General features: G+C 38.9%; 1 protein-coding gene across 3 annotated transcripts; it reads left to right on the forward strand.

Moving 5' to 3' along the window:
- Positions 1–2046: 2046 nt before the first annotated feature.
- On the forward strand, positions 2047–27641 carry ACTR3B (actin related protein 3B). 3 transcript variants are annotated; one of them, XM_061474554.1, is made up of 12 exons: positions 2047–2257; positions 10261–10316; positions 12068–12192; positions 13452–13562; positions 13945–14040; positions 14192–14299; positions 15572–15715; positions 16310–16483; positions 19161–19253; positions 25476–25601; positions 26014–26097; positions 26692–27641. In XM_061474554.1, the coding sequence occupies exons 1-12, from the start codon at positions 2214–2216 to the stop codon at positions 26824–26826; spliced, it is 1296 nt and encodes a 431-aa protein (XP_061330538.1). In that variant the 5' UTR covers positions 2047–2213; the 3' UTR covers positions 26827–27641. The 3 variants fall into 3 exon arrangements, with proteins under 3 accessions (XP_061330538.1, XP_061330540.1, XP_061330541.1); XM_061474556.1 differs by having other exon boundaries at positions 2048–2257; positions 26688–27641; XM_061474557.1 differs by lacking the exons at positions 2047–2257; positions 10261–10316 and having other exon boundaries at positions 13426–13562.

Here is a 27641-nt window from a genome sequence, read left to right on the forward strand (position 1 = left end):
GAACTGCACACAGTACTCCAAGTGAGGTCACACGAGAGCAGAGTAGAGGGGCAGGATCACCTCCTTCGACCTGCGGGTCACACTCCTTTTGATGCAGCCCAGGATACTTGATTTCTAATAAGTCACCAGAAGAATGAATGCTTTCACATTCCTCATCCCTGTAAGACCATCAGCTGATGAATATTATCATAGTTTCATAGCACAATTTTTGTTCCAGGTTTTCCATGCAATTGTCTATGTTACTTAGACTACAGACAGCTGTCTTCTTCTGGATTCAGCTGGAACAGCTTAAGATGTTACTGTGCTTTACTCCTCCCCTCACTTCTGCTAACAAAGCAACTTGTTTGAGCAGTTCTTAACCCACTTCAGGCAGAATCAACTGAGTTAGGGCATAGCTCTTATTTAAACTGTTTGAACTATGTCAGCTGATTGTGCTTGAACTGGGTTAGGGAGCACTCACACAAACAGCTGGGAGAGCTACCAGGGTAGTAATTAATGCCCCAGGGACCCTGAAAGACAGTTTGAGTAGAGAAGGGCAGGACACAAATGTTTCAAACCTCTGCAGCTGTCTGCAAAGTGAATGTCTATATAGAACCTGTAGGCTGCACGTGAGCCATGGCAATACCTCAGTTTCTAGATGAGATGTTCTTCTCAGCTGTAACAGCTAGAAAATTCTTTAAAAAAAGAAAGTTGTGAATTATAAGAAAGTTTACAGTGATGTGCCCAGATAGCATATGAACAGATATTCTCTGTGCCCAGCACACCATATTGTGCAACAGCATGGGAGAAGGGAAATTTTGGCCAGAAAAGTCAAAGCATATTCTTTCTTTTATCTGATGGATTCTAAAGCAGTGCTTTTCATGTGTTGTTTTGATGTGACTGGCCTGAAGATGGAGGCACGCAGTTTTTCATCAAGCTTCAATCCCCAGTTATGGAGCCTACTTATTAGAGCCTGAGTGTTAGCTGTTTCAACCCACTGATAAGGGAGCCCTTCCAACAAACAAATTTGGCTCCTTTCCACCATGCTTTGTATCTTCCAAAATCTCTGAGGGGAACAGAGTGAACAAATGTGTTGAGCAAGTGTGCTCAGTTTCTGATAGCGGCTGAACAACTCCCTCCAGGGCATACACGCCATCTATAGCCATCACACCAAGACTAGGTATGAGGACCAGAGGATATGCCTCATTAATTCTCTAATACAACTCCTTGGGCTGCATGTGTTTCTGATGTAGCGATGTGGAGTGGGAGAGGGTGACAGGAAACTACACCCTCATGGGAATCACACTTGTTCTTGTGGTTCATGCTTAGGCTCAGCCATCTAGAGGGTCTATTTCTGGCATTACCACACACTCACAGTATGACCAGGATTGAGTCATGTATGAGACATCATTATCCCGTATGTAAATTAGGCATCAACAACTTTGCAGATGATGTTTGTTGCCGCCTATTAAGTGCTTTAAGCTTACCAACATAATGTGTTCTGGAGCCTGTTTACAGCCAACCCGGCACATCTGTGGGCTGTAGCGTGGCCACCTGCATCCAGAGAAACACAGCTTTGTGGGGTTTTTACAACTGACTGCTTCAATGTTGGTGTTTTTTCCTGGGGCAAACCCCATTTTCAGTGAAACGTGAACTGTGAGGCAAGTCTTGCTCTGAAGAGAAGCAGCATCTGCAGTGTTTGCTGGGGGGTGGTGAACCCTTTCTTATTCTCCCTCCCCCTCACTGTATCCTTTGTGGTCATACATGGGTTGAAACAAGCTCTTAAGCCGATGAGATCCATCTTGGCCAATGTTGGGGCTGACAGGTACAGAACTGGGTGATGGAGAACCCCTCAGATGGCAGGAAGGCAAGTACAGCACCAAGCCCAGAACAAGCCTAAGGCCCTGTTGACACACACGGCCTCTGACAAGCTTCCCCACCCGCTTCCATGGCCCAGAACCGCGGGCTCTGGAACACCCTCACAAGCCCGCATCCCTCCGCTGCCCTCACCCAAGATGGCGTCCCGCGAGCGGCGGGGGCGGCCGGCGGCTGAGGCCGCATCACGTGGCTGCGGCGGGCGGCGCATGCGCTCTGTGGGCGGCGCTGACAGGCGACTGCATGGTGCCCGCCGTCCCTCAGCCGCCCATGCAGTGAGGCCGCGCTGCGGGCCGGGGGAGCCGGCGGCGGCCGCCGCCTGGATGGTGGCGTAGCGCCTTCAGTGCCGGCTCCCCAGCATGGCGAGTTACCTGCCCCCCTGCGTGATAGACGGAGGCACCGGGTGAGTGTGGGGACAGAGGGGACCGGCGCCGCCAGTCGTCTTTCTGGGGAGTGGGGGTGCCTCCGCTGTGCCGGCGCCCCTCAGCCGCCTCTCGCTCCCGGCTAGGGCCTCAGCGGCGAGTCCCTTCCCCTGCCACGGGTCCGGGTTCATGCCAGGTGTCCTGGTCTCCTCTTGACGCTGTGGCAGAGGGTCTCGCTCCTTCCCGGATCTTTCTGCGCACCGCTCTCCGCTGAGTATCTTCTTTTTGAGTATCTCCCTCCCTGTTAGGAGCTTGGAGCGGAGCAGTCCTGCCCTGTGCCCCGGGCAGGCCATGTGCCTCTGGGGAATGGCGTGTTTCGATGTGCCCTTTTCTTCTCTTAGGTCCAGTTCTTCCAATCCAGACCTAGGTTGGACAGGGCTTTGAGTAGTCTGGTCCAGTGGAAAGTGTTCCTGCCCGTGACAGGTGGAGTGGAACTAGATGAGCTTTAAGGCCCCTTCCAACCCAGACCGTTTTATGATGTTTGTACGATTCTTGTTCGTGCTGTCTGACTTTGAAGTCTTGCATGATTAAAATGCTAAAATTGGGCATGACTTGTTTAAGTGACGGCCTGGAGAGAGGAGACACATGTTCACTTTGCCTGGGAGCTACCCACTGGCACTGACTGTGGTCCAGAGGCAGGTGAGGTGTGCTTGCTGGATAAGGTGTCTCCTTTATGTACAGCACCTGGACTGCAGTGACCTTGCTGGATTGCGTCTGGCTGTGCTTCTAGATAGCGTTCACACCTTTAATCTTTTTAGCTATTATCTCCAACTGGCAATGAGATAGGAACTTGCTGCCTTATACAGGTGCTCTTTCTTGGTCATCCCTTCTTAACCTTTGTCAAATCAGTGTGAGACTTGTTCTACATTAAGCTAAACCACAAGTTTTGTAACTCAAGTGTTTGAGGACTGCAGTGAATCTAGATTGCAGAGTCTGTGCTTGGGAGGCATTTCAGGAACAGGTCTTTCCTACCTGGCTATGGCTAGAGAAGTCTCATTTATTATCCAGTAGACCAGTTCTGAGTCTTAGAAGTGGGATGTGTCAGAGGGAGCTGTAATGAAGGTTATACTGAATATGTAGTCTGCTTCTGCTAACATCTTTCCTTTGACCCAACAGTTATGGACAACTCTGAGGAGAATATGCTTGTCCATGACTCACTTTACTTGTTAGGCTCTGCCTTGATGTCGCCGATTGCATTAATTTATTGCAGTAATAGACCTTTCCTCTGCAGGGAATATGCAGTGTTATTTTCATGTCTTTAATGCTTGGAAAGATAACTTTTAGAGTTTCTGAAACTGAACCATCTTAAAAAATCCCAAATAAACTTAAAGCATAGAATCATAGAATAGTTAGGGTTGGAAAGGACCTTAAGATCATCTAGTTCCAACCCCCCCTGCCGTAGGCAGGGACACCTCATACTAAACCATGTCACCCAAGGCTCTGTCCAACCTGGTCTTGAACACCGCCAGGGATGGAGCTTTCAGAACCTCCCTGGCCAACCCATTCCAGTGCCTCACCACCCTTACAGTAAAGAACTTCTTCCTTATATCCAGTCTAAACTTCCCCTATTTTAAGTTTTAACCTGTTACCCTTGTTCTGTCACTGCAGTCCCTAATGAATAGTCCATCCCCAGCATCCCTATAGCCCCTGGAAGGCTGCTATGAGGTCTCCACGGAACTCTGAGTTCTTTTTATGAGCACTTTTCAGTGGTGTGGTGTCACAGTGCCTTCTCCTGAAAAAATGTTTCGTATTGTGAAATACCTCTGTATTAAATTATCACAAAACTTTTAGAAGTCTTCTGTCCTGCTTCTGTTTGTATACCCTGTCTTGTCAGAAATCAGCTCTGGCCCCCTCAGTGGGGAATACTGACATCCACAGCTGAATACTTTGGGAATAGAGACCAGGTTCCATCTTGCATGTAATTCGGTCTGTGACTGACATACTTCTTGGTAGTTTCCTGGGTTCCTTCTGTTTCTTTGGTGAAGATATTTAAATACCTGTTCTCCACAGAACTGTTGGTGTTACAGGGATGTTAACTTGACAGTTTTAAAGACTTCTGCTTGACTTTGCTGCGGAGCACTCAAATATGGATGACTTTTCAACAATGAGATTATTGAATTTGAAATAAGTTACCTTGCAGAATTCAAGAAGAAATAAGAATCTGAACCAAAGCAGGCAGAAGAAGTAGCTTGACTCATTGAATACGCAGTCTCTGGAATTTTCCTCTGTGTGGGTTGAAAACCTTCTTATTGTTAGAGTGAATATAACAATACACAAGCTTCAAACGATTCATTCAAATAATTCATCAAAGAGCTTTCAGATGAAAAACTTGGGAGAACATATAGCAGAAAGGAAAAGGTACATTCAGACATGCATTGTGCAACGTTGTGTATATAAAATACATTTTTCTATTTAAATCTCTGGTACTGAATGAGGTGCCTTGTCCAGGCACTAATCCCTCTTCTTTTTGTATAAGGGGATTTAAGAAATTAGTGGGAAAGACTGTTGTTGTTTTTTAGTGCCAGAGGAGCCTGATTTAATTTTCTGTTGTTGTAGGCCTTGGTTCTGTAAAATCCTGGAATTTCTTAAAAAAAAAAAAAAAAAGTCAACAATGGGCACTATAGAAAATAGGTACAGATTTATAGTGAGAAACATTGTCATAGCAGGACAGGATAACGTTCCTTTTCTCTATTAGGTAGATGACTTGAACTTTGTTATAAACTGTTCACTCTGTATTCACACATTTTGCAGAAAGCGATAATAATTTGCCATCTTTTCCATTAGTATTTGCAGATGACTTGTCCTACTTCAGTTTTGATGCACTACATCTTTGTTTTCTTTGCATGAGGTTTTCCTCGTGATCAGTTTACACATTGCTATCGGTCTTCATGTGGAGAAGGGCATGCTATTTTTAGTTTCTTAGGACTAGCACACCTTTTTGTGTTGCTGTTTTGGGTAGCTTTAAACTTCATAACTAGTTTTATGAACCATATTTTATTATCATTTAGCTGTGGGACGTCAGAATGCTAGTAGGTGGGTGTGCGAAACAAAGATATCTTAAAATACCTCTTTCCTTTTCAGCGTGTGTCTGTAGACACTGCAGGGTAGGTACTTCTTTTTGGCTGTGTTTTACTGTAGTCTATTTTTCTTTTAGTAATGAAAAATTACTTTGGCAAAATCTTTTAGATTAGAGGTAAACACTTGATTTCTGGGATAAGTAAGCTGACTTGGATTTAAACTTGAATTTAACTTGAAAAGTGTTTGTAGATGTTGCTGTCTGGAACAGCCAAATGTAGCTGGAACTTCAGAAGGTGTTATGTTGCTTTACCCAAGTATTATCTCTGCTTTTTACATGTACGGCTTGTGAATAGGCAGAATTGTAATTGCTGTTCTGGATCTAAGGAGCCTGAGTTAATTAACTGTTGTTTATAATCACAGGCTTCAGTCATGTAAAGTGCTGGACTCCCCAAAAAAGCAATGGCTCTAATGTACACTTTATTCTTATGGTGGCTGCTGATGCTTTAGGGTAATTTGTGCAGACAGATTTTTTTTTTTTTCTATTTGACATTTCTTCCTTCATCCCTTCTTTCTTTATTTCCATTCTTTCATCTCATCCTCCTTTGTTTCAAAAGTACCTTTCCACAGTTTTATGAATAACTTGTGCTGCGAGTTCTTTGGGCATATTTGTCATAATGATAATCCAGGCTCTTTATGGCTAGCAGGACGTCACAGGGGTTCTGGCAGTAGTAACTGTTAGCTATTTCGGCATCTTAGCTGTCAGAGAAAGTGTTGTCTCTGCAGAGGTTACTTTTTGTTTGTTTACCAGACTTTCTTAAAGCATTTTGCTGTTCTCAGTCACTTCAAATCTGTATTTCAAACTTGTTTTATGGTTTGTTTTTTTGGTGCTTGTAAGGCATTGTTTTAAAGATCTGGACCAAAAAGCAATAGAAACTGAGGAAATGCTAAAATGTTCACAGCTGGGCATTGGTCTTTTGCATACTTGTCCAGAGAAAAATCTGATGTCTTGCATTCTGAGATGGGTAAAGCAATTGCTCCAGTTTGTGATTTTTAAATGCCTAAATTACATTGTTCTTATGCTTAATAAGAGTTTTTCAGTATATTTCTCTGGTCCTCAAAGTGGTTGAGGGTACAGCATCTGTTTTCAAGTTTGGTTCATTTGTATATCTTTATGGTCATTTTTCTGTTTTTCTGTGGTAGGACCACAGAAGAAAACAAGGTTAGGATAGCCATTCCTTATGCAAACGGTAGTGAAACTGATTTGTGTTCTAACTAATCACATGGGAAAAGTGGTACATAGGAGACAACACTATTTTTAGAAACTTTTCGTTTCAACAACAAATAATTTCTCATGATTTTTAAAAAATTAGTAGTCCCTCCAAAGTCCGTTGCGTGAAATAGCCATAGCTATTGTATCAGTTTCCTACAGATCTTTAATGCAGCCTCCAGTATGCTATATTTCTGAGAGTTTCCAGTTGGTTCCTATCTCACTGGTAATAAATCTGCTACTTTTAATGAAATTAAGTTGCAATACTGATTATCTATGCATTCCCTACAGCTGTCTCTGTAATTTACTGATCACAAGATGTTGCATTACCATTAGAGTGCTAGGCTGTAACCCAGGAGAAAGAAAAACGTGTATTACATGCTTAAATATTCATTGGAGAAGGGACTGGAGACCAGGTAATCTCTTTTAACTCTTAAGTCCAGAGCCTTTCAGGTCAATGAATATTTAAATATCTTGTATAAAAGGGAAGAATATCTGTAGAAGATACTGGAAGTGGGTCACTCAAACACTGTAATGTATTCATGGTTTTAGCTCTGGAAGGTGGAATGTGTTTGGGTCCTGTTGGGCAGAAGAAAAATCTGGGACCAAGTCTGCCATATCCTGAGTGAATAGGCTACTGGATAAGAAAGGGCAGCCCAACTTCATTATCTCTTTTCCTTCTCTGAGAGTAGTTTGAGTTTTCCTTCCTTTTAGTTTTGTCAAAACACCTGAAATACAGCTGCGTGTCAAGTCTGTCTCTTGTTTGATCCTAAATAGACTTTAACAACGTTTTTTTTTCCACTTCCTTGCTTCAACATTGAACTGGGAAATTAGTTATTCTCATAGTTCGAGTTATTAAACTTTATGGATTAAAGAGATGCAAAAGCAGTTGTTGTTACTTTGCGTAATATGTTCATTGAAGAGAACCATTTTCCAGTGATACTAAGAAATAAGCTTATCCTGTAGTTTTAGCCAGGGTTAATTCACCTAGTGAAAAAATAAAACTATAAAATATTGAGCTATAGGCTTTTGGTAACAAGTAATTCTAGTAGGGAGATATGATCCCTGCTTGAGAGGAAAAGTAAAGCTGTTGCAGATTGATAGCCCATGTTGAATTTTGGAGGGTTTTTTCTTTTTAATACTGTGAGTAGGTATGAGTTTAGAGTTAGTGGGAGCATAGAGGGGGTAAAGATGTCAAACTGAACTCTTGGCCAGACTTCCGTTTAAGAAATGAGTTTGGTTACATTGCAGGAACCTTTTAATTTTATATATATATATTTGTGCACACACATAAGAATAGTATAAAAAGTATATATACATATTTATATGCTTGGGTATGTACATGCGTATGGATATGTTGACTTAGTTTTTTGTCACTGGGGCTTGAAGGGCTATTTTCTTGACGTTTATACTTGATAGCCATTTCAAAGCCTTAGAACTAGGTCTCTTGAATTCAAAACTGGTTTCCTTGGTCCTCGCTGTGCATTTGAGCAAAACTGACTTCAGAGGGAGGAACGAAGTATCCTGTTACATGTCTTAAATCCCAATGTAACTCCTGTTGTTGCTTGCTATAGTTTAACAATATTCCCTAGTTAGGCCTTATTCTAAAATGTGAAAAAAAAATGCAATAATACTCATAAAAAGAATTCTTGCTAGTAATGGCCTTCTCTACAAATCAGCCTAATCTAATGACCTGATTATGTTTAAGAGCCACAAAAAAAAAAGAGCATAAACATTTTGGATTGGACTGAAAGCCTATGCCTATATAATGATGATTAAAAATACTACAAACCAACCCTTGCCCTCAGAACACCGTAGTCTTTTTAGCCTTGGCGAATGTGGCTTTTTTAACTACTATTTGAAGTCTGTTGAAGCTGTAGCTTTGAAAATAAGTTGAAAATATAATATTTAGATTCCATGGTCATTGCTAATTCGCTTTTGATTTAATTCCTTTATCTAAGCCAACTTGACTCTTAAGGAGTGTTTTTATATCAGTTCCTCCATAAAGAGGAACTTGCTGTTTAAGCTGTTGATGAAGAAGCAACCCTCTGCTTTAGCAGTGGCATAATATTGTTTGCAAATATTGAGAGCAGGGTGTAGGCAAAGACCTTAAATTCACTTTGGGACGTAGACAGTGATTGGTCTCATTTAAGAATGTCATAGCTTTAGTTTTTGTGGTAAAAATGGATATGAATAATGCTCATTTCCTTCAAGTCATGCTATTACTGTACTTTTGTTTGAATCTTCAGTCTCTGCAACCATTTAATTAATTTGCTGGGGTGTCATCCTTCTCCCCTTTTCCCCCCAGGAACTAGAGCTGTTTTCCATAGTGTGGGATGTTAATTATTTCTAGTTATTAAAAACCTGAACTAGTTTGCAGCCAGTAACACCATGGAGGTGTTTTAAGAGATTTGAGATTTTCTGTGGAAATTCCTGTTCTTTTTTTCTTCCCCACTTTACCTGTTTCTTTTCTCTTTTAATCCTTTATTTGTTAAAATAGATATGTATATTGAAAGAGATGGACAAGTGCTTCATACTGCCTGTTTCTAAAGCATTTTATCAGTGCATGCTTACTTTGGTGTAATATGTATATATTACCACACACAAGCACTAAATCTGTGTCAAAGTGAATAGTTTGTGCAAGGCATGAAAGGGAATTGTGTCAGGATTGCAACTAGAGTTTTGAACTGTGGTTTGTACTTAAGACACAATTCCGCCCCCCCCCCCCCGTATTTGATGATACTAACAAAATATGCAAAGTGTAATGACATCTTTGTTCATGGGAGCTTTCCCAAAGGTAGGATCTGAACAACCATTTTTTTTTTTTTTTTTTTTTTTTTATTCTAGCCAAAGGGTAGAATGTGGCCTGCTTGTCTTTTTTTGCTCTTGTGAGACCTCACCTGGAGTACTGTGCAGTTCTGGTGTCCTCAGCATAAAAAGGACATGGAGCTGTTGGAACAAGTCCAGAGGAGGGCCATGAGGATAATCGGGGATTGGTGCACCTCCCCTATGAAGACAGGCTGAGAAAGTTGGGGCTGTTCAGCCTGGAGAAGAGAAGGCTGCATGGAGACCTCATAGCAGCCTTCCAGTATCTGAAGGGGGCCTATAAGGACGCTGGGGAAGAACTCTTCTTTAGGGACTGTAGTGATAGGACAAGGGGTAACCCGTTAAGCAGGGGAAGTTTAGATTGTATATAAGGAAGAAATTCTTTCCTGTTAGGGTGGTGAGGCACTGGAATGTGGTGCCCAAGGAAGTTGTGAATGCTCCATCCCTGGCAGTATTCAAGGCCAGGTTGGACAGATCCTTGGGTGACATGGTTTAGTGTGAGGTGTCCCTGCCCATGGCAGGGGGTTGGAACTTGAGGATCTTAAGGTCTTTTCCAATCCTAACTATTCCGTAATTCTATGATTCTTCTCTTATAGCTGGTCAACAAGATGGAGAAAGTAAGAGCTCAGTTTTCAGACTTTGAGGAAACGCTACCAAAGTTTGTAAGCTGAAGGTGTCTGAAAAATAAATAACACCTAAAATATTTACCACTTCTGAGTTTTCTTCTCAGCAGGATGACACTTGAAAGCATAACCCAGAAAATGTAGATGTGGTATGTGATGTATTTGGCCTTCCCATTGTGTAGTGAATTGTAACTATTTTTATTTTTACATCTAAGTACGTCTAATGACCTTGTGATCATTCTTTTTTTAGGTATACAAAACTTGGCTATGCAGGAAATACAGAACCTCAGTTCATTATACCATCATGTGAGTAACTTTTTTGTCCTTCCAAATTCTAATATATACCACTATCTCTGACCAGTTTCATGAGTAAATGATGTGCTTCCCAACTCCCAACTTGGCCTTCATAGTCTCTTGTCCATCTGGGAAGCGATATTCATTGCATTAGCATCTTTGGCTAGAGTGTAGCTAAACAGAACTCCTTGTTTGCAGTGAGCTAGTACTGTTGCTCATTAAATCAGCACTTGGTTGCTATGACAAAGATGAAGAGAACTCCAGTCCAATTTCCTTTTTATCTCTATTATTTTTCTGCCAGGACTCTTCAGTAGACAGAGTGCAATTTACCTCCTGTCTACCTGACACCATGGTTACTGCCTGGATAATCTGGGAAAGGTTTCCAATCAAATTAAGTACTGAAGTGCAGGTGGTGTCTGCGTTATTTACATTGTCTGGGATTGTAGACAATTTAATAGTCAAAAAAGTTGTTTCTATTAGAAAATGTTCTTTTTGGATGTGCATTTACCAATTAAAATGTTTTTGCCCATTTAGCATGCTTTTGTTGAGCAGATTTAATTTTTTGTATGTTAAACTTGTTTAAAATGTTTTACCTTTCAGGTTTTCATGATTTTAATTGTTGTCTTAGCTATGCATATTTATAAATAGTAGCACAGACAACAGATGCCATTAGACATAAATATATAATCTCCACTTACGTTAAATATTGCCTTTTACTTTTTGTAAGCTTAGTCAATTAATGACATACTAATGCATCTAGACTGCCTTGTAGTTACTCACTGTAGAAAGTAAGAAAGGGAAATAATATAGGTGGACATGGTCTTTACCAAATGTAGCTGGAGTGCTGGTTGTAGTCTTGCTATATTAAGTATTGTAAAAGATTTAAACCCAAACAGCTGGTAAAGACCAAATGTCTTATGTTAAAGAAGTGGGATGGCAGGACTTTTCTGTGAATTTGTTATAAATCTCGCTTTATAAAGCTATAAACTTGGGATTTCGATGTGTTTTCAAAAGAATTGTTTGCCTATCAGTAATTTTTGGTGCTGATAGTATTTGGCGTGTTTGTGGATACCTGTCTACTTTCTCCTGTATGTTATTTAGATCTGATTATGACATACTAAAAGCAACCTTTATATAAATAAGGTTATATTTTAAGAGTATTTAATTTCATTTTTATTTATAGTTTGCCCCAGATTTGTGTTTTGCTGTCTCATCTTCTTCCCTATAGCAGCCATCATCTAGTAATTTTGGTGATAGTTGCAGCCTACTAATGGAAAACATAAGTGTCTCCAAAGATTTCTCTGTAGCACTGCAAATTGCTTTTTCCCTTCCCCCCTTCCTTCTCACCAACTGGGATAATGACTCCAATACTTATTTCTGAAGTACATAGTTTATTTTCTTCTCCTCCTGTGCTCTTTCACTTAATTCTAGAGTTGAAACTCAGAAAATCATGTTGCTTACTGGAATGCTGCACTTGCACACATTCAGTGACTGCTGCGGTCTATAACAGAATACATTTTTAAGATTTTCTCTAAGTTATTATTTATGTTAATGAGGGACGGGTGACCAGAACCCTGCATGATGCAGTGAGAATGAACTCTGCTATATTGGCTTGCCAATAAATCACCTAATTTCTTCTGGAAACTATGCTTTCTATATCCCAGTTTTTATTTCTGGAAAAGAATCAATCAATAAATAAATATTTATTACTTGGTATTTAGCAGTTTTAGTTTTGATTTGATTTATTTGGATTTTATTTTAAGGTATTGCAATCAGAGAATCAGCCAAAGTAGGTGACCAGGCTCAGAGGAGGGTAATGAAAGGTGTTGATGATCTGGACTTTTTCATAGGAGATGAAGCCATAGATAAACCTACCTATGCTACAAAGGTAAGCATTGAGTGTTTTTAAGAAGCCTTTCCAAAGTTTCACATTTTTATTATATAATGTTGTAGGACTTTCTGATTGCCACTTAAAACACACATTTGCTTTTTTGTAAAGTGTTTTTGTTGCTCTTAAAAATTGCATGATATGGTTCATGGATTTACCTTTTTTGTTAATATCTGTTTTAATACTGCTGTCCTATGTGATTGGTGCTGGAATCCTTGTGTAAATATCCATTGATATGGTGCAGCTGTTCAGTTTTCAAAATTACTGACTATTAAAACAGTCATAAATGCTGAATATTTAAATTCTTGCTAGAAGTGTATTCTCTTAGCATGCCATATGAATCGGGGAATGTGTTGGATACTTTGCTTCAGGGAATGTTGCAATTGTTTTGTGGAGGGCTGTCTTCAGTGCGGCTTTTCTGTGAGTCGTATTTTCCATACCAGAGTAAAAGACTTCTTGTACCCAGAAAATGTTACCGGCTTATGAATTTTGTGGAAAAAAATCATATTTCATATGTCCTACTGTATTACTTAAATGTCGGCTGTGTTCTTAACATTGAACAAAATGTAAACATCATCCTTGCCAGGATTCTTGTTGAAAAAATATGTAGCCTGTATGATCTTTATTACTTTTTATAGATTGGCAGGCATGTTGAAGCCAAGTATGGTTCTTGACTTTATAAATTACGAAATTTATACAAGAAGAGATTAAAACACAGTCCTGCAATAGACCAGTAGCAGCATTAGGAACAGAGTCTGTATTCTGGCTTTTAGTCCTGCAAGCTAGAATCACAATTTGAAGTACCTGGGAGCAGGAGATAACTTAAAATACTGCCTCTAAATTAAAATTAAAATGGAGGATTTGATAAGACATCCATGAGAATGAGGCATTTTTATTCTTGCAGAAGATCATAGAAGCAACTAGCTTGGAAAAGGTCATCAAGGCCAACCACTACCTCAGGACTGCCGAGACCACCACTAAAGCATATCACTGAGGGCCTTATCTGCCTGTTTTTTGAATGCTTCCAGAGATGGTTACTCCATCACTTTCCTGGGCAGCCTGTTCCAATGCCTGAAGAAATTTTTCCTAATATCCAACCTAGACCTCCCCTACTGCAGCTTGAGACTGTTACCTCTTGTCCTATCACTTGTTACTTGGGGGAAGAAACTGACCCCCCCACTTCACTGCAGCCTCCTTTCAGGCTGTTTCTGGGTTTATCTTTATATGGTCTAGAGTGTTGACAGGTTTTCTTGCTTCAGTGGCCTATACGACATGGTATTGTTGAAGACTGGGATCTCATGGAGAGATTCATGGAGCAGGTCATTTTTAAATACCTACGAGCTGAACCTGAGGATCACTATTTTTTAATGGTGAGTTAATGAGACTGGGTAAGAAAATATTTTTGTGTGACTAGAACTAAATAATGTTCCAAGCGCAAGTACTGCTGTTGGAGGATTTTTTTCCTGTAAATGTCTTTTAGTTCTTCAGCAACCTGGGGGGTGGGAGGAGAGGGAGGAGGAAAATAATCAAAGCTGCCTTATGCTTAAATTGTGTTCACTTTGTGATGCAGGCTACTGCAGGTTGGATTTTGGTTTTGAAAAGCTTTAATCACTTTGTTTAAACTGCTTGAAGTACTTTTGAAATTTTCTGTTTTGAGTGCACCGAGTTTGATTGCCATACCAAGCTAATCAGTGTATGAACCTTTAGCACTCTATTGAGGTGGTTTTCAAAACTTTGTTTGTTTGTTTGCAGACAGAGCCTCCTCTGAACACTCCAGAAAACAGAGAGTATCTCGCAGAAATCATGTTTGAATCATTTAACATACCAGGACTTTACATTGCTGTTCAGGTGAACAAAGTGAATATGTACTTCTCAAGTGCAGTATAACTGCAGTATGTATATTCTTCTGTATGCATGTCTAAAATGTTTGAAACAGTATTTTCTGAGATTGTAAATTAGCACAGTCTGCATGCTTCTAAATATAAACTCTCTCACATAGGCAGTGTTGGCCTTAGCTGCCTCTTGGACATCACGACAGGTTGGAGAACGCACTTTGACTGGAATTGTCATCGACAGTGGTGATGGAGTGACCCACGTAATCCCTGTGGTATGTAGCAGGATGCAGTCTGAAATGATCAGTAGTTTGGACAAGTGCAGGGTTTGTTTACTATGGATTTAAATTAGAAGTGTCAAAGAAAACTAATTTTTTTTCCTCCCTTATAAATGTTTTGAAAACTGTGTATTTTATTTTGTGAACTTATTTATGCAATTATTTTAGCTTGCAGACTATGGGAAGGTCACAGTAAGATTTTTTCAGGCCATCTTTTAGAGGCTTTTTCTGTGTGAAAACTTGTCTTAATGTCATGCCTCAGTTCTGTTTAATGTTAATGCTTATCATGGTTTTGGATCTCCTGCCTGCCACTAGTGTCTGACAGGAAACATCCTGCATTTTTGATTAATATAGGTTATAACATGTACTTTTTGTATAATGTTACTGTATTTTAGAAGTTAGTGAACTCTGCTTACATGGAAACAACTGAAAGATTTTATGTCCATGCTCATATAGAGATATATATAGAGTTGATCTCATACAGCTTAATTATGTTAGGGTGTTAAAAATACAAAATTGTCTTTGCATACTGACATCTGTTCTGTTGATGTCATTTTGTGTATTTCTGAAGCATATAGTATGCTTGAATGATCAGTTATTTTAGAAATGAAAATTTTATTCTCTTCATCGTGCGGTTTGTTATTAACCTGGTCTTCTTAGTATTTTTTTTCATATGAGAAATGCTGGGGAAAAACCAGCATTTACCATAATGAAACTCTGAAAAGTGTAAGAAAAGCAAAGGAAGAAATAATATTGGTTCAGCAGTACCAGAGATTTCAGTAAAAGCATACTGAAAAAAAAAATTGGTAAATAGGTTTCCGGCTTTTATTCTGCTTATCATTGATGCTTCTGAATTTATCTTTTAGTATCTGAGAATCTTAATATATTTCATACCTTTTACTATTAAATTTTCACTTACAAACAGGACACAAATGTTCTGTTTATATCACATTTGCTTTCTGGATCATGCCTAAAAGGAACCATCTGATCAGACTGTCTTCTAATGTGTGCAGGATTTTTTTGTCTTGCACCTGATTATCTATTAGATAACCAGTACCTGTTTATATGTGGTTATCAAGGTCTTCTAAAGAAAAATAATATCCCCTTTCCTCTGGGTTGCACATTTTTACAGTAATTTTGCAGTTTCAAGATTTTACTTCTAATAAAAAATCAGAACAAAGTATTATAAAAATGAATGTTAGTTTCATTATTAATTATTAACACACAGTAAGATTTTCCCTAAATGTTTTTTCCTCTCCTCCTATGCAGGCAGAAGGCTATGTAATTGGAAGTTGCATCAAACATATTCCCATTGCAGGTAGAGATATTACTTACTTTATTCAACAGCTCCTAAGGGAAAGGGAGGTGGGAATTCCTCCTGAACAATCTCTGGAGACAGCAAAAGCCATAAAGGTACACCCTTCTTTATCTCTTAATAAATACATAAATAAAACTCTTTGAGCTATTTTTTTGTCTTTAACAAGTTGCCAGTGGCTCTCTTAAAAATGCAAATGTAGGCAGTGTATGTAATTATGCAAGCTTCTGGTGGTTTATCCAAGTGCAGAAGGAGAAAGAGGAAGAAAGTTTTCATGCTAGACTGTTTGGAGTGTTCTGCAGATTAAATCAGCATTTTAAGCTTTAGATTTGTTTAATATTTGCTTTTTAATAAAGAATAAATGTATGTAATGTCAGTAGGATGATTGTGTGGGTCTGATCTTGCAATGAAAGCTTGCCACTGAACTTCTTGATCATCACAGATGTAATGGTTGCAGTGTTTTCATTTTGAGAGACTAATCTAGATGAGTCAGCATGTAATCTTACTGAAACAAATAGGTCGTGCACTGTCTTGTAGGGTTGAGTGGGTCTTCAGTAGTCATTTGGGTGAGAACATCTCTTGAACAGCCCCATCAGTAAGAATGCTTATGTTGTTTTCTGATTGTGTTATACTTGGTTTTAATGATGGAATAATTATTTTGGCGATCTTAAATGTATGATATTTTCTAACAGGAGAAATACTGTTACATTTGCCCTGACATAGTGAAAGAATTTTCTAAGTATGATGGAGATCCTCGAAAATGGATCAAACAGTATACTGGCATCAATGCAATCAACAAAACCAAGTTTGTTATAGATGTGGGTTATGAAAGGTTCCTTGGACCTGAAATTTTCTTTCATCCCGAGGTAAGAACAGGGACTAGCAACATTAAGTTACAGAAACTTTACTATGCCAGTGAAGAGAGGCGGGGGGGGGGGGGGGGGAGGGAGGTATTAACATTTTTGGTGCCAGTGCGCCATCACGTGGCATTAAGTTATCAGTAAGTCTCCTAACTACAACTATGTACAGGTGCTGGTAAGTTAAGCGCAGGAAAACGTGAGCACAGTAGATAATTATTTTTATAGTGTCCCAATGTTTTAAATGCATCTCATTCTATTTCTTTAAAGGCAATCTAAAATTGAGGAGAAATTGTTTGAACTTACAGACTTTACATAGTATTTTCCCTCATTCTTTCATCAAAGGTTTACAGCAGTGTGCCTTTACACTGTGTGTTTGATTATGTTGCCAATCCCTTTGGGCATTACACTGCATGATAGTGTTGCATTGATAGTATTCTAAGTCTTGAACACTGACTTTTAATACTGGATAAATTTATAAAGCATGACGCTAAATTTGTCCTTGGGGGAAGTCCATTAAAATCTCTGTTAATGTGGTCATAAGTAACATGTAGAGTTCTGGGAAATACTACAATAGCTAGTCTGTCTGGGGTTTGGTCCTTCATTTTGAACGAGTTTCAGGGTATTGTGGGAGAGGGAAGAGTCAAGTTTTAATATGCTACAGCATAGCAGAGAAGGTCCTCTCCATTCCTGCACACTCCACTGAGTTTGTTGCAGGCACCCATAGCCTGTATTAAAGAATTTAATCAAGATCCATGTTAACACCGGTGAAGTTTCCCATTGTCTACTCTCCTCCTATCAGAAGAATATTAAAAAACCTCATTCTGTCACCTTTTGACTACGTTCCAGCCTTAATCTTTTTGTGGTCACTTTGTAGTTGTCTAATCTAGTGCCAACATTAAACCTCTGTGCTAAATAGTGTGTCCTGTCTGTTTATTTACTAAAGTGATTTTACAGAGAGGCATTGAATACCATGCCAGACACCATTTTAATAGCTTCCCTTTCCATAGTCCCTTCAAAGACTGTCAGGAAAAGGTTAAAGGACTAATTTCTATTTTCTTCATTTCTTGATAGTCTGTTGGCCCTGTTTTGGGGAAAAAAAAACCAACAAACAAGCCAAAACTGACCTGACTTTCTAGACAAGGAAAACACACTAGATGATATGTACTGCATCCAAAGAGAGTTTCTCGCTGGACCTTGTTAACTCCTCACTTCAGAGGGTATCAAGTTAGCTATGTAAAAGCTGCCTTTGGTAAAGCTGTCTTGTAATCTTTTCCTATTTTCAGTTTTCAAAATTTTTTTCTGAAGTCTTTCATACTTTTGAAGTTAGGCTTTGGCATTTGTAGTTATCCAAATTATTTCTATGCTTTTAAAATTAGGTATTTAACTTGCCATTCTCCAACCATATGGTATTTGCTAGCAGACTGCAATTTTACATGTCAGTTCTCTTGTCCCCATTCTGGGAGCATGTTATACTCTGCTTTGGATGCCATAAATTTCATTTTTACTTATCACTTTTGCCCGGCTGTTTTATCGATATCTTTATGGAGAGCTTGGGAGAAGTTTTCAGGCTGTAGTTCATTCAGGATGAGAGCTGTCCACGTGTAGTAACACTACTTCTTTCTTCTAATTTATGCAGCTTCATGTTTTAGTTGCTTGCATGATTAATTCTTATTATGGAAATTAGCTTGAATTCTTGGGGATTTTTCACATCATTCTTACAGCTTCTGATCTCCAAGCCACTTTCTTTGCTAACTTCTCTTTCAGTTCAATGTGTACTTGTGTTTTGGCTTTTGTTATTTATCCAGTTAGATACTTCATCTTGTTTAGGATGTAAGAATGGAATGGTTTCTACAGCTTTGGGAAACTTTTAAAATTATATAACCTTACATATATCCGTATATATTTATATAAAAACTAATATGTTACTATGTATTGATAACTAATTTAATTTCTCAGCGTTTAATCTCTGAAAGGGCAAAGCTTAGCCTATAAACTGTTCTTTCTTTTTTTTTTTTATTTAGAACTCATATCAATTTTTAAGTGGAAAATTGCCACTAGTACTCAGTGTTTTCTAGTGTTAGCAGCTCTGACTGTCTAGTATTTCTAAATGGCAAAATTTACTTTAGCACTGTATTGGTGCTTGCATTGATGGAATTTCCACTGAAGACCTTAAAGTATTTGTGCTTTTTTGAATGTTAGAGATTTTGCATGCTTTGGAAAAAAAAACGAATTTTTGGTGAGAATTTAACATATGTATTTTAGTAGGTTTGAAAATTTTTTTACAGGGGAACATTCAGATTTGCACATGGATGTTTTTGATTTCACTTAAAATGAATGACAGGACCACACTGCACAGTAATAGTGTGTTTAATATTGCAGGACAACTCAAACTCATGTCACATACAATAGTAGGTTCATACTGCAGAAACTGTAAACAGTGAATTTATGACCAAGGAACATAATCTGAATTTCTCATCAGAAGAAGGAATTCTTATTTCCCTTGTACAAAAGTGAATTTATTATAATGTAGAATAAGTGATGAGCAGGGGTAATGCTGACTATGATTCCCACCCACCCCCTTTTAAATGTGCTATTACAAAATCTCTTTTCAGTCTCACTTCTGCCTTTTTGTTTCTCTATTCTTCTAGATGAAGAATGTAATGCCTGTTCTATTTCTTTTTAGTTTGCTAATCCTGATTTTATGGAATCCATTTCGGATGTAGTTGACGAAGTTATCCAGAACTGTCCCATTGATGTCCGGCGTCCATTATATAAGGTACAGTCTACTTGCTGTAAGATTAACTTATTTGAAGACTAAATATCAGCATCACCATGAAGTATGTATGTAGCTACCACTTCTCCCACTATGAGAGATGTGAACTTTGAATAGAAATAAAGTTCAAGTTAAACAAAGTGCCACTTCTGAATGAAGAATAACTGATATTTGTGGCTTTTTATTTCTGAAAGAAGGGTTATCTGTAACAAGAGGCTTGATATGTAGGTAAGTATTATCCCTGAGGAATTGTAGCAAGGGGGTGTTACTGTATCTGATGTGTAATGTGAATTCCTGTGCATGAAAGTCTTTGGCTTTTGCCTCTTTTAAGGGTTGCATCATGGTCTCATCCCTCTCACTCCCTTCCACTCCCCACTTTATTAAGCAGTGGTTTCAAATATGTATATCTTCGTTTCATAGTCTTGACTTGATCTGCCCACTGTCTGCTGTTTTAGCCAGGTATGGGACCCAGTATTAAAGTATACTGAGACTTAAAGTCTTTCAAGAGACTATAATTAGACCTGCTTAAGCTTGCCCAGGGTGTAGGCCAGAGAGTACTTTCAGTCACTGATTCTTTCAGAAATTAAAAGGAAGGTACTGACAGTCATAGCCTGTGGCAAGCTCTTTCTGTATTGGCAGCAGATACTATGCTTCCTGGTTGTGTTCTATTTGTGCAGCAGCAGTGCCCTTTTGGAAATAACACCATCAAGTGATAGTATGGAGATGTTTGTTTGTGTAAAAGGTGGTAGTTTTCCTCACCTATTAGAGTGAGAGTTAAGTTCCAGTTAAGTCAAATCTCTGACTTCAGAAAGTGGTATTTAAAATTTAAGTTACTCTTTCCTCACCATAATCAGTGTGGTGACCAGCCAGAGCCCTGTGCTTTGAAGATGGGTTTTCATCAGATGTATTTGGATACTCCTGAGTGTTTATGCAGAAAATACCTGCAAGTATCCTTGCAGATTGTATGTGGCATGTAGCCTTTGAAGCATTTTCACAACCCATCTTTTGATGTCCTGTGTTATCTTTTTTTAGCTTGATTGCTGGTATCCATGTTTTACAGTCTGATCAACATCTCTCGTATGAGGCCAGTTATCTTACCTTATGTTGATGCTTGGACCAGCAGGACCTTCGTAAGACTGACTTCAGCCGGATAGCTGAATAGCCTGTAGCTGATTAATGCGAAGCATATACATTCTTTAGCATGGGATGAAGGCTTTTTAATTGTGTAATGGTTGCCAGCGGTGCGCTCTTTTAATTCCCATGATTACATCATCTTAATGTGATTGCTTGGAAGAACTGATTTTTATTCTTATTCTATGTCTCCGACACAAAGTTGAGAGTTCTGTATTTCTTGGGATGAGCTGCTTTCTGCTGAAATGGAGGAGGAGTGCTGCTGGGTTTAGAATCGGGGAACTTGCATTGAAAATTGAAGAAAAAAGGTGGATTTTTCTCTTTTGTTTTAACCCAAATCTATGGAAAGCAGAACAAAATTTAAAATGAGTGCTCAGGTGAAATGGTAAGAAGGGTAATTTTGGATCTTACCGCATGGCTGAAATAATCTGGTGGCCTTGCTTTGTTGATCATTCCTCTGTGTTGAATTCCACTGAAAAATGACCCATTCTGTGTGCAGCTGGAAATGTGATCAAGCTTTTGTGAGGCATAGTGAGGCCTTGCATCACCCTTGGCATTCTTTGGGAAGAATGATGTGTAGTTCATCTAGTCCTGTTTTTTTTGAGAATTCTTCAGCTTTCTTTTTTCTTAAAATGTTGTTCCACAACCTTTCCTTATATTTATCTAATTCTGATATCACAGAATTGTGGAGAAATTGGAGAGAGCAGTGCCATGATGCGGCATATGGTCTGCAGAAAAGTGTGGTACTTCTCTCAGCTTTCATATTATTATGAGCATACTACTAAACACAGTGTAACTACTGCACACCCAGCCTGCATCAGTGGGAAGCATCTGCTCTGTGGTTTAGCCACAACAGATGCCAGTGTTGGACGTTTTCAGTACTAACTGCTATTTAAAAGTCTCTCTTGAGCCTGGAAATACTTTGAAGCTTGTTCTAATATGTGTCACTTAGGTCCTGAGTTTTGGCTTACAGTGTAAAATAAAAGTTACAGTAACTGGACAAAAGGCTTTCAGAAGTTCTAAAAACTACTTCTAACTTGAATTAATGCTAAATACTTCCTGCAAAAACATCTTGCCATACTCTGTGTGGTGTGTAGATGGCGCTGTCAGGCTGGTGTATAGAGTCTGGCTGTCATCTCTGAGCTGCAGGGAGAAATCCAGCCTGTGCTGGGTACAGCTTTTTTGCTGTATCAACCCTGTTCTTGCCTTTTCCCTCCGAAATTGTAGGAATCTTCAAGCAGAAGACTGGACAGGGTTCAACTGACTTTTGTTTGTCTGGGCTTCAGCAAAATGACATTTGCTATTAATTACTAAGTGCAGAGCAGGGAGGCTCTGTGGGTGAGGTAAGCCTGGAAACACTGCCAGGCCATTAGATCTGCATCATATCAGCTCTGAAGATAAGACATGGGAAAGGAGAGGTTTTTCCTGCTACTTTAAATGGAAGCCTGAAGTGACTAACAGTGTTAGAGTAGCACAGGAGTACTGAGAAGAAGTGATTAAATATATGACATTACCTGTGCTAGCTGGTTTGACAGTGGCTCAGTACATCTACAGTGTTTTGTGGTTACTTTTGTGTCTGACTGCAGACATATTTCTGCATAACAACATGCTCATAAGTCGTGCTGAAATCTTGTGCTATTACTCAAACTGTTCAGTGAGCACTGAAAATTGTGATTTTTCAAGAAACAAATTGTTTCTTCATCATTAAAAGTCAAACTTATTTAAAATGCTTCTCACAGTACATTCATCTCTTTGTAATGTATTTGTTGTTTGATATGTATAATATTTCTCCTTATAGTTTCCATACAATTTTGGCAAATACTGCCCTCTTTTAACTAAATTAAGAGGCATATAGGTTGATTCACTTGCTCATTAAGTGCTTGGCTTCAGCTTGTGAACCTTCCAGTTTTTACGCATAACAATTTTTATTAACTGTTATGTATTGCTGTCATTCCATGTCTCTGGTGGTGTGGTTGTGTCATGTTAAACAACTTTAATTTAGACTGTCGTTTGGAAGGAAGGGAAACTGGGATGTGTTGTTGAAGTTTGTATTTACCCAGAAAAGCGGTGGATGCTTCTCGGTTTGGTGCTGCAGAGTCTGAAGTGTCCAGCTGGGAGTGAGCTTATACCATGTTGCAAAGTGTAGCGTAAAGATGCACAGGCGAGTTCCGTGCCTTGTGTTTGGTAGTGCCGAGTTCTGCAGAAGCTAATTTAACTTTTGTAATTTTGATGTAAGCTTTATTTAGGTAGAGATTTCTGTTCCAGTAACTGTATTGTTTTGTTAGGTAGAGTCATATCTCTGCAGCGTTACACTGTACAGGCATAATACCAGGAATGGTGTGGAGAAAAGCTCAATATGCAGGAGTTCATATGAGAAACAAAGGGTATGGATGAGAAGTGAGAAATTTCTTGCCAGCCCTCTGAGACAACTACAGTTTACTGCAGTTTCCTTCTGGAAATGGCCTACTTTCATTACTTCTTGTGGAAGGTGTGTGGAAGGTCTTGTCCTTCTCGGGGAACACACTCTTTTGAAACAACTTATTTTTTTCAACCGGCTATCTATAAAACTAAAAATCAGCTGGAGCTTTTTTCCATCAGATGGTATGCTAATCAGTGTTAGCTGTGAAACCTGTGGTATGCTCAGAGCTGTTAAACCAGCCAAAGAGTGTTTGAATAGAGTAACATTCTTTAAATAGAGTAAAATTCTTTAAAGGAATCAGGTGTAAACAGATACTTGAAATCCTAATTCTCTTGATGTCTTTCTCTGTGAGGCCAGAGAATTCCAAGGTGGTGAAAACCCAAGCATCACTAGTAAGTTTGGGTTTTTTTCTTGGTGTGTTTGTTGTTTTGTTTTTTTGTTTTATCTGACTGTCTCTTCTCACCTTCATTTGGTCTTCTGTAAGTGGTGGTGTTTAAGGGTGATGACTGTGTATGGATTCTGCTTTCATTGTGAGCACGGATTACCTAGCTTCAAGACCTCCTTGCAGAAGACCGATCTACTGAGTTGTGATAGCTGACTGAAGCCCATCCTTGAGCAATCCCTCTACTAAGAACTTAGTACAGATTTGGCCCAGTGCTGATAAGAAGTGCAGGGAACAGGGGAACTGTAACAGCCTAATTAACCATCTTGTAACTGTGGTTGATATCACCTGGTCCCTTATATCCAAAGTTCTGCTTGGCTGGGTTTGTCCAGTATGGGATAATGAGATGACTCACCTTTTCAACAAGCCTATCCCAGTGCTTCTGTTCTCCTTGACCAATGTTATTGTTACTTATTTCAGTGTGTAGAAATGATTTAAGAATCATAATCTGAGGAGTGTGTAACCTCTTATCTTGTAACCTTGGAATCATAAAGGATCTTCTTAAATATTACTGTGAACTCTGTAGTTGCTTGAGTTGGTCTGGGATATATTCAAACAATTATTGTCAGGTGTATTCTGAAATTTATTTAGTGGTAGCATTGTCCACTTTATGGACATCCACTTGAAGTTTAATTTGCTCTGAATAGAATTACTGCTTTTACCATCTTCGCCAGCTTCATTATCTCCAGGTAATATTTTCTGATGGCATCTTTTTAATTACTATTTCATCACTCTAGGTTGGCTGTTGTCTTTTTTTTTTTCCCATTACCAATTTTCTATTCCCATGTGGAGCATGTGACCACTTTGAGGCAGAGGGAAGAAATGTTGTGTGTATGGGGGGAGCAGGCAGAATCTCCCTTCTACTTTTAATTTCAGGTGCAGCTGTGGTTTTTGAATCCTGCTTATATGCTCCTTTCCTTTTCCCTGTCTTTGGAAAATGTTTCAGTAAAGTTATGGGTATGTGTGCTTTTCTTTTAAGTACACCTGCCTTGTTATGCATTCTCTTATACTGTCACTTATCCAAAGGTATGAAGAAATGCATTTTTCCTACTGTAATGGTTTTTATGATGTGCAGAGGTTTTGTTTTTTTTGTTTCTTCAAACAAACAGCCTTCTTCCCACTTTACAAGTTACAAGCTTTTCCTTGTTATCTGTTGCTCAAAATTCAAGCACTTAACTTCTGCACCCTACAGGTGTGAATGCTTATTATATATGTCTTTGACTGCAGATCTGTATGCAGGCTTCCTGGCTGAAAAAGGTGGTTCAGGGATTCTTTAGTTATGTGCAAAGTCTTGGTGTGAAGTGTCAAAAACTATTGCTGAGAAAGAAACTATATTGAGAGATAATTTGACCTGTGTGTAATGAACTCTTGATCTCAGTTGAGTCCTTTGTGAACGTGTCTGTGGCACATAAGTGGTTTCCGTAAGCATTAGTTAGCACTTTGGTTTGCAGTTGCAGCAGTATGCAAGGACACATATGCAGTTTTGTCATATAAATTTCATTCTTCTCATTATGAATTGCATTTTTGCTGCCACCAGTGTTCTAGGGTTCCCGTTTTGAATCTCCCCACCTTTGAAATTACTTCTCTGTTAGTGTATAACCCTGCAACATTACCAGAATTAAGGATGAGATGTTCTAAAACCAGTCTAAGAGGATTTTGGTTTTGCTCTCAAAACTAATTCCTGGCAAGCAGGTATAGATAAGTGAAAAGGAATTGTACTTTTCTCTGTACTGCAGTCCGCTTTGGAGGTGTGGTACCTTTTTGAAGAATCATTGGACTTGCTGGTTGCTATGTTTAGAAGTTTAGCTCTGGAGAGGAGGAAAATAAGTTCTAGATAACTTTACAGCTTTTGGGAAGGTGCTAACAGTAGTATCATGAGGCTAGAACCCTATTTGATATCAGGGCTAAAACTGCTTACAGTGAGCATCCCTGGGAAATATCTTGAGATGTAGTGTTTTTTTTCCTGCTGCTATGCACATGTAGGGTACTAGCTCACTATTTTAATGGAATCCTTCTTGTTTGTGGCAATATATTCTACCTAAAACTGTTCTTTAAAAAGGGAAAGAAAAGTAGGGGGACCATGGACCTCCTATGGAAGTTGAGCAGCGGTTAAGGTGTTCTGTATAGCTTGTGAGCTTCCTAATGATGTTAAGATCCACGTAGTCACATTTGCAGCTTTTGGGAAACTTGCTTGAAGTTACGTTTAAAAAATGTGTCTTTAATTTGTGCACAGAATGTGGTTCTCTCAGGAGGATCCACGATGTTCAGGGACTTTGGACGACGACTGCAAAGGGATTTGAAAAGAGTAGTGGACGCGAGATTGCGACTTAGTGAGGAACTCAGTGGTGGTCGGATAAAAGTAAGTAGCCATTTGAAGTGCATTAATTACATGAGTAGTGAAAGAAAGTTCAAAATTTTCATCTCACTAGTGAAAATGCAGTGTTAAATGAGTAGTGTATATGTATGTGTTGTTGAATGTGTTGGTAGCCTTGCAATGTACGACATGTCTTCATAGAAATGTGAGCAATCCTCTAAGGGCAATCTCTGGTAGGAGATATGTTATGCAGTAGGCAAGAGGGATTTAACTGCTGTGCCATACTAATCATAAAGAGTTTTATGACTTGGTCTCCTTGGGAATATGGTAGACTGAGTAGTAAGTGCAAGATAGTGACAGAGGGGTGAAGATGTCTGTGTCTTCAAGGATCAGATGTCGGTTTGTCAGAATCTTGCCCGAAAATTTAAACCAGCTAAATATGAACTGTTTTTCTTAGCCCAAACCAGTTGAAGTTCAAGTGATAACACATCACATGCAGCGATATGCAGTTTGGTTTGGTGGTTCCATGCTGGCTTCAACAGTAAGTATTTATCAAAGTTGTTCTTGTTTTAAAAACTTTATTTTACTTGCATGTTGTCTTCTGGCTATATTTGATCTGAGTACTAAGTTTTAAACTTTTTCATTGTGGCAGCCTAAACTGTTCCATATTCCTTTACGCAGTTTGTATCTCAGTAAAATTTGTACAGGGCAAGCGGGAGCTCTACTTGAGTAAGGTTATCATAATTTGATGTAATTTTGAAGTAGTTTTTTGTGGTAGTTGCAGTATAGTTCCTTTATTCGTCAAGTCAGCACTAGAGATTAGCTAGGAGTTTAGGGGTATACGATCCAAATCAATGGTCTTAAACAAAAGAGAGAAGCAAATACAGGAAAATGGGAGCAATCCTGTCTCCCAAGTGAGTTTTCTTATTGCTGCGTTTAAAAGCAGTCTTTTGTCTAAGCTTTTCTTGATTATGTTTATATCCCAGTATTTCTTGCTTTACTCTTTCAAAAAGGTGATAACACATCATAAAGCTGCAATCTACAAAAATACTAAGGCATTAGTTTATTTGTTGTTTTTTCTATTTGATATATTCTTATGCTTTTGAGGATGTTTGTTTTATATTTTCATAGCCAGAGTTTTTCCAAGTATGTCACACCAAGAAAGACTATGAAGAGTATGGCCCTAGTATTTGTCGTCATAATCCTGTTTTTGGAGTCATGTCATAATGCTCGTCTAATGGAAACAAGATCTTTGATATCTTGCTGGTGAAGAAACTCATGTAATGCAGAGGAAGGCAGCAGATACTGTAAATACTGAAGGAGGATGTGTTTAACTCTTGGAAGCATTTGTATCACCACTGTGCACTAAAGCACAACTTACAGCCCCAAGTCATTTCAGTAAAAGCCATTTCTCTGCTGACTACTTTAAAGCCTATCCTTCCCTCTTCTTAAATGTGAGGTAATTGAAAATAGGTAAGTCTTGGTTTAGGAGGTTGTGCAAATACTACTGAAGCTGAATCTAGAAGAATAAGGCAGTGTTTTACTGCTTGTGGAAAGTTTTAAACCTTTCCTACTTATGCCCTGATTTTGCAATCAAATCTTTAGCAATGGAGCACTGAATACCACATTGCCTTCAGGGAAGTTGGAGTGGATACAGGTACCTGCGCAGATGGATTAGATTGCAAGACTGGGACTGTACTTTGTAAATGTAGGATTTTCATATCATTTTGTATTTTATGATATTGATAGGGTGAATTGATGACTAGTTCTAAGCACGAACAGCTATCAGTGTCATGGAGTGATGTTACGCATTTCCAGGTGTGAGGCATGTATTGGAGTTGTGCTGGTATTTTTTGGAAAACAAACAAAAAAAAGCCATGTATGCTAGAAACTTGACTTGTTCATGTTTGGATGACACAAACTAAGCGATTTAAAATATTGTATGAAGTTTATTATAGCCACTGTTACTTTGTTTTGAATTTTCTGAAGCTGTTTTATAGAAGATGCTGTTTTGTTTTGATGTTGGTGAGTGGTGGATGACACACGGGCCTTGCACCAGTGAAATAAAAGCTGTTAACATCCTTA

Source organism: Pezoporus flaviventris, unplaced genomic scaffold (genome assembly GCF_033815535.1).
Source record: "Pezoporus flaviventris isolate CSIRO_AGI_PZ_B2104156 unplaced genomic scaffold, CSIRO_AGI_Pfla_v1 ptg000079l, whole genome shotgun sequence".
Classification (NCBI taxonomy): domain Eukaryota; kingdom Metazoa; phylum Chordata; class Aves; order Psittaciformes; family Psittacidae; genus Pezoporus; species Pezoporus flaviventris.

Coding starts and splice junctions, on each gene's coding strand:
- ACTR3B (XM_061474554.1), top strand. CDS start 2,214: ATGGCGAGTTACCTGCCCCCCTGCGTGATAGACGGAGGCACCGG. Junction 13,563..13,944: donor AGGATCACTATTTTTTAATG/GTGAGTTAATGA, acceptor GTTTGTTTGCAG/ACAGAGCCTCCTCTGAACAC. Junction 14,300..15,571: donor TGACCCACGTAATCCCTGTG/GTATGTAGCAGG, acceptor CCTCCTATGCAG/GCAGAAGGCTATGTAATTGG.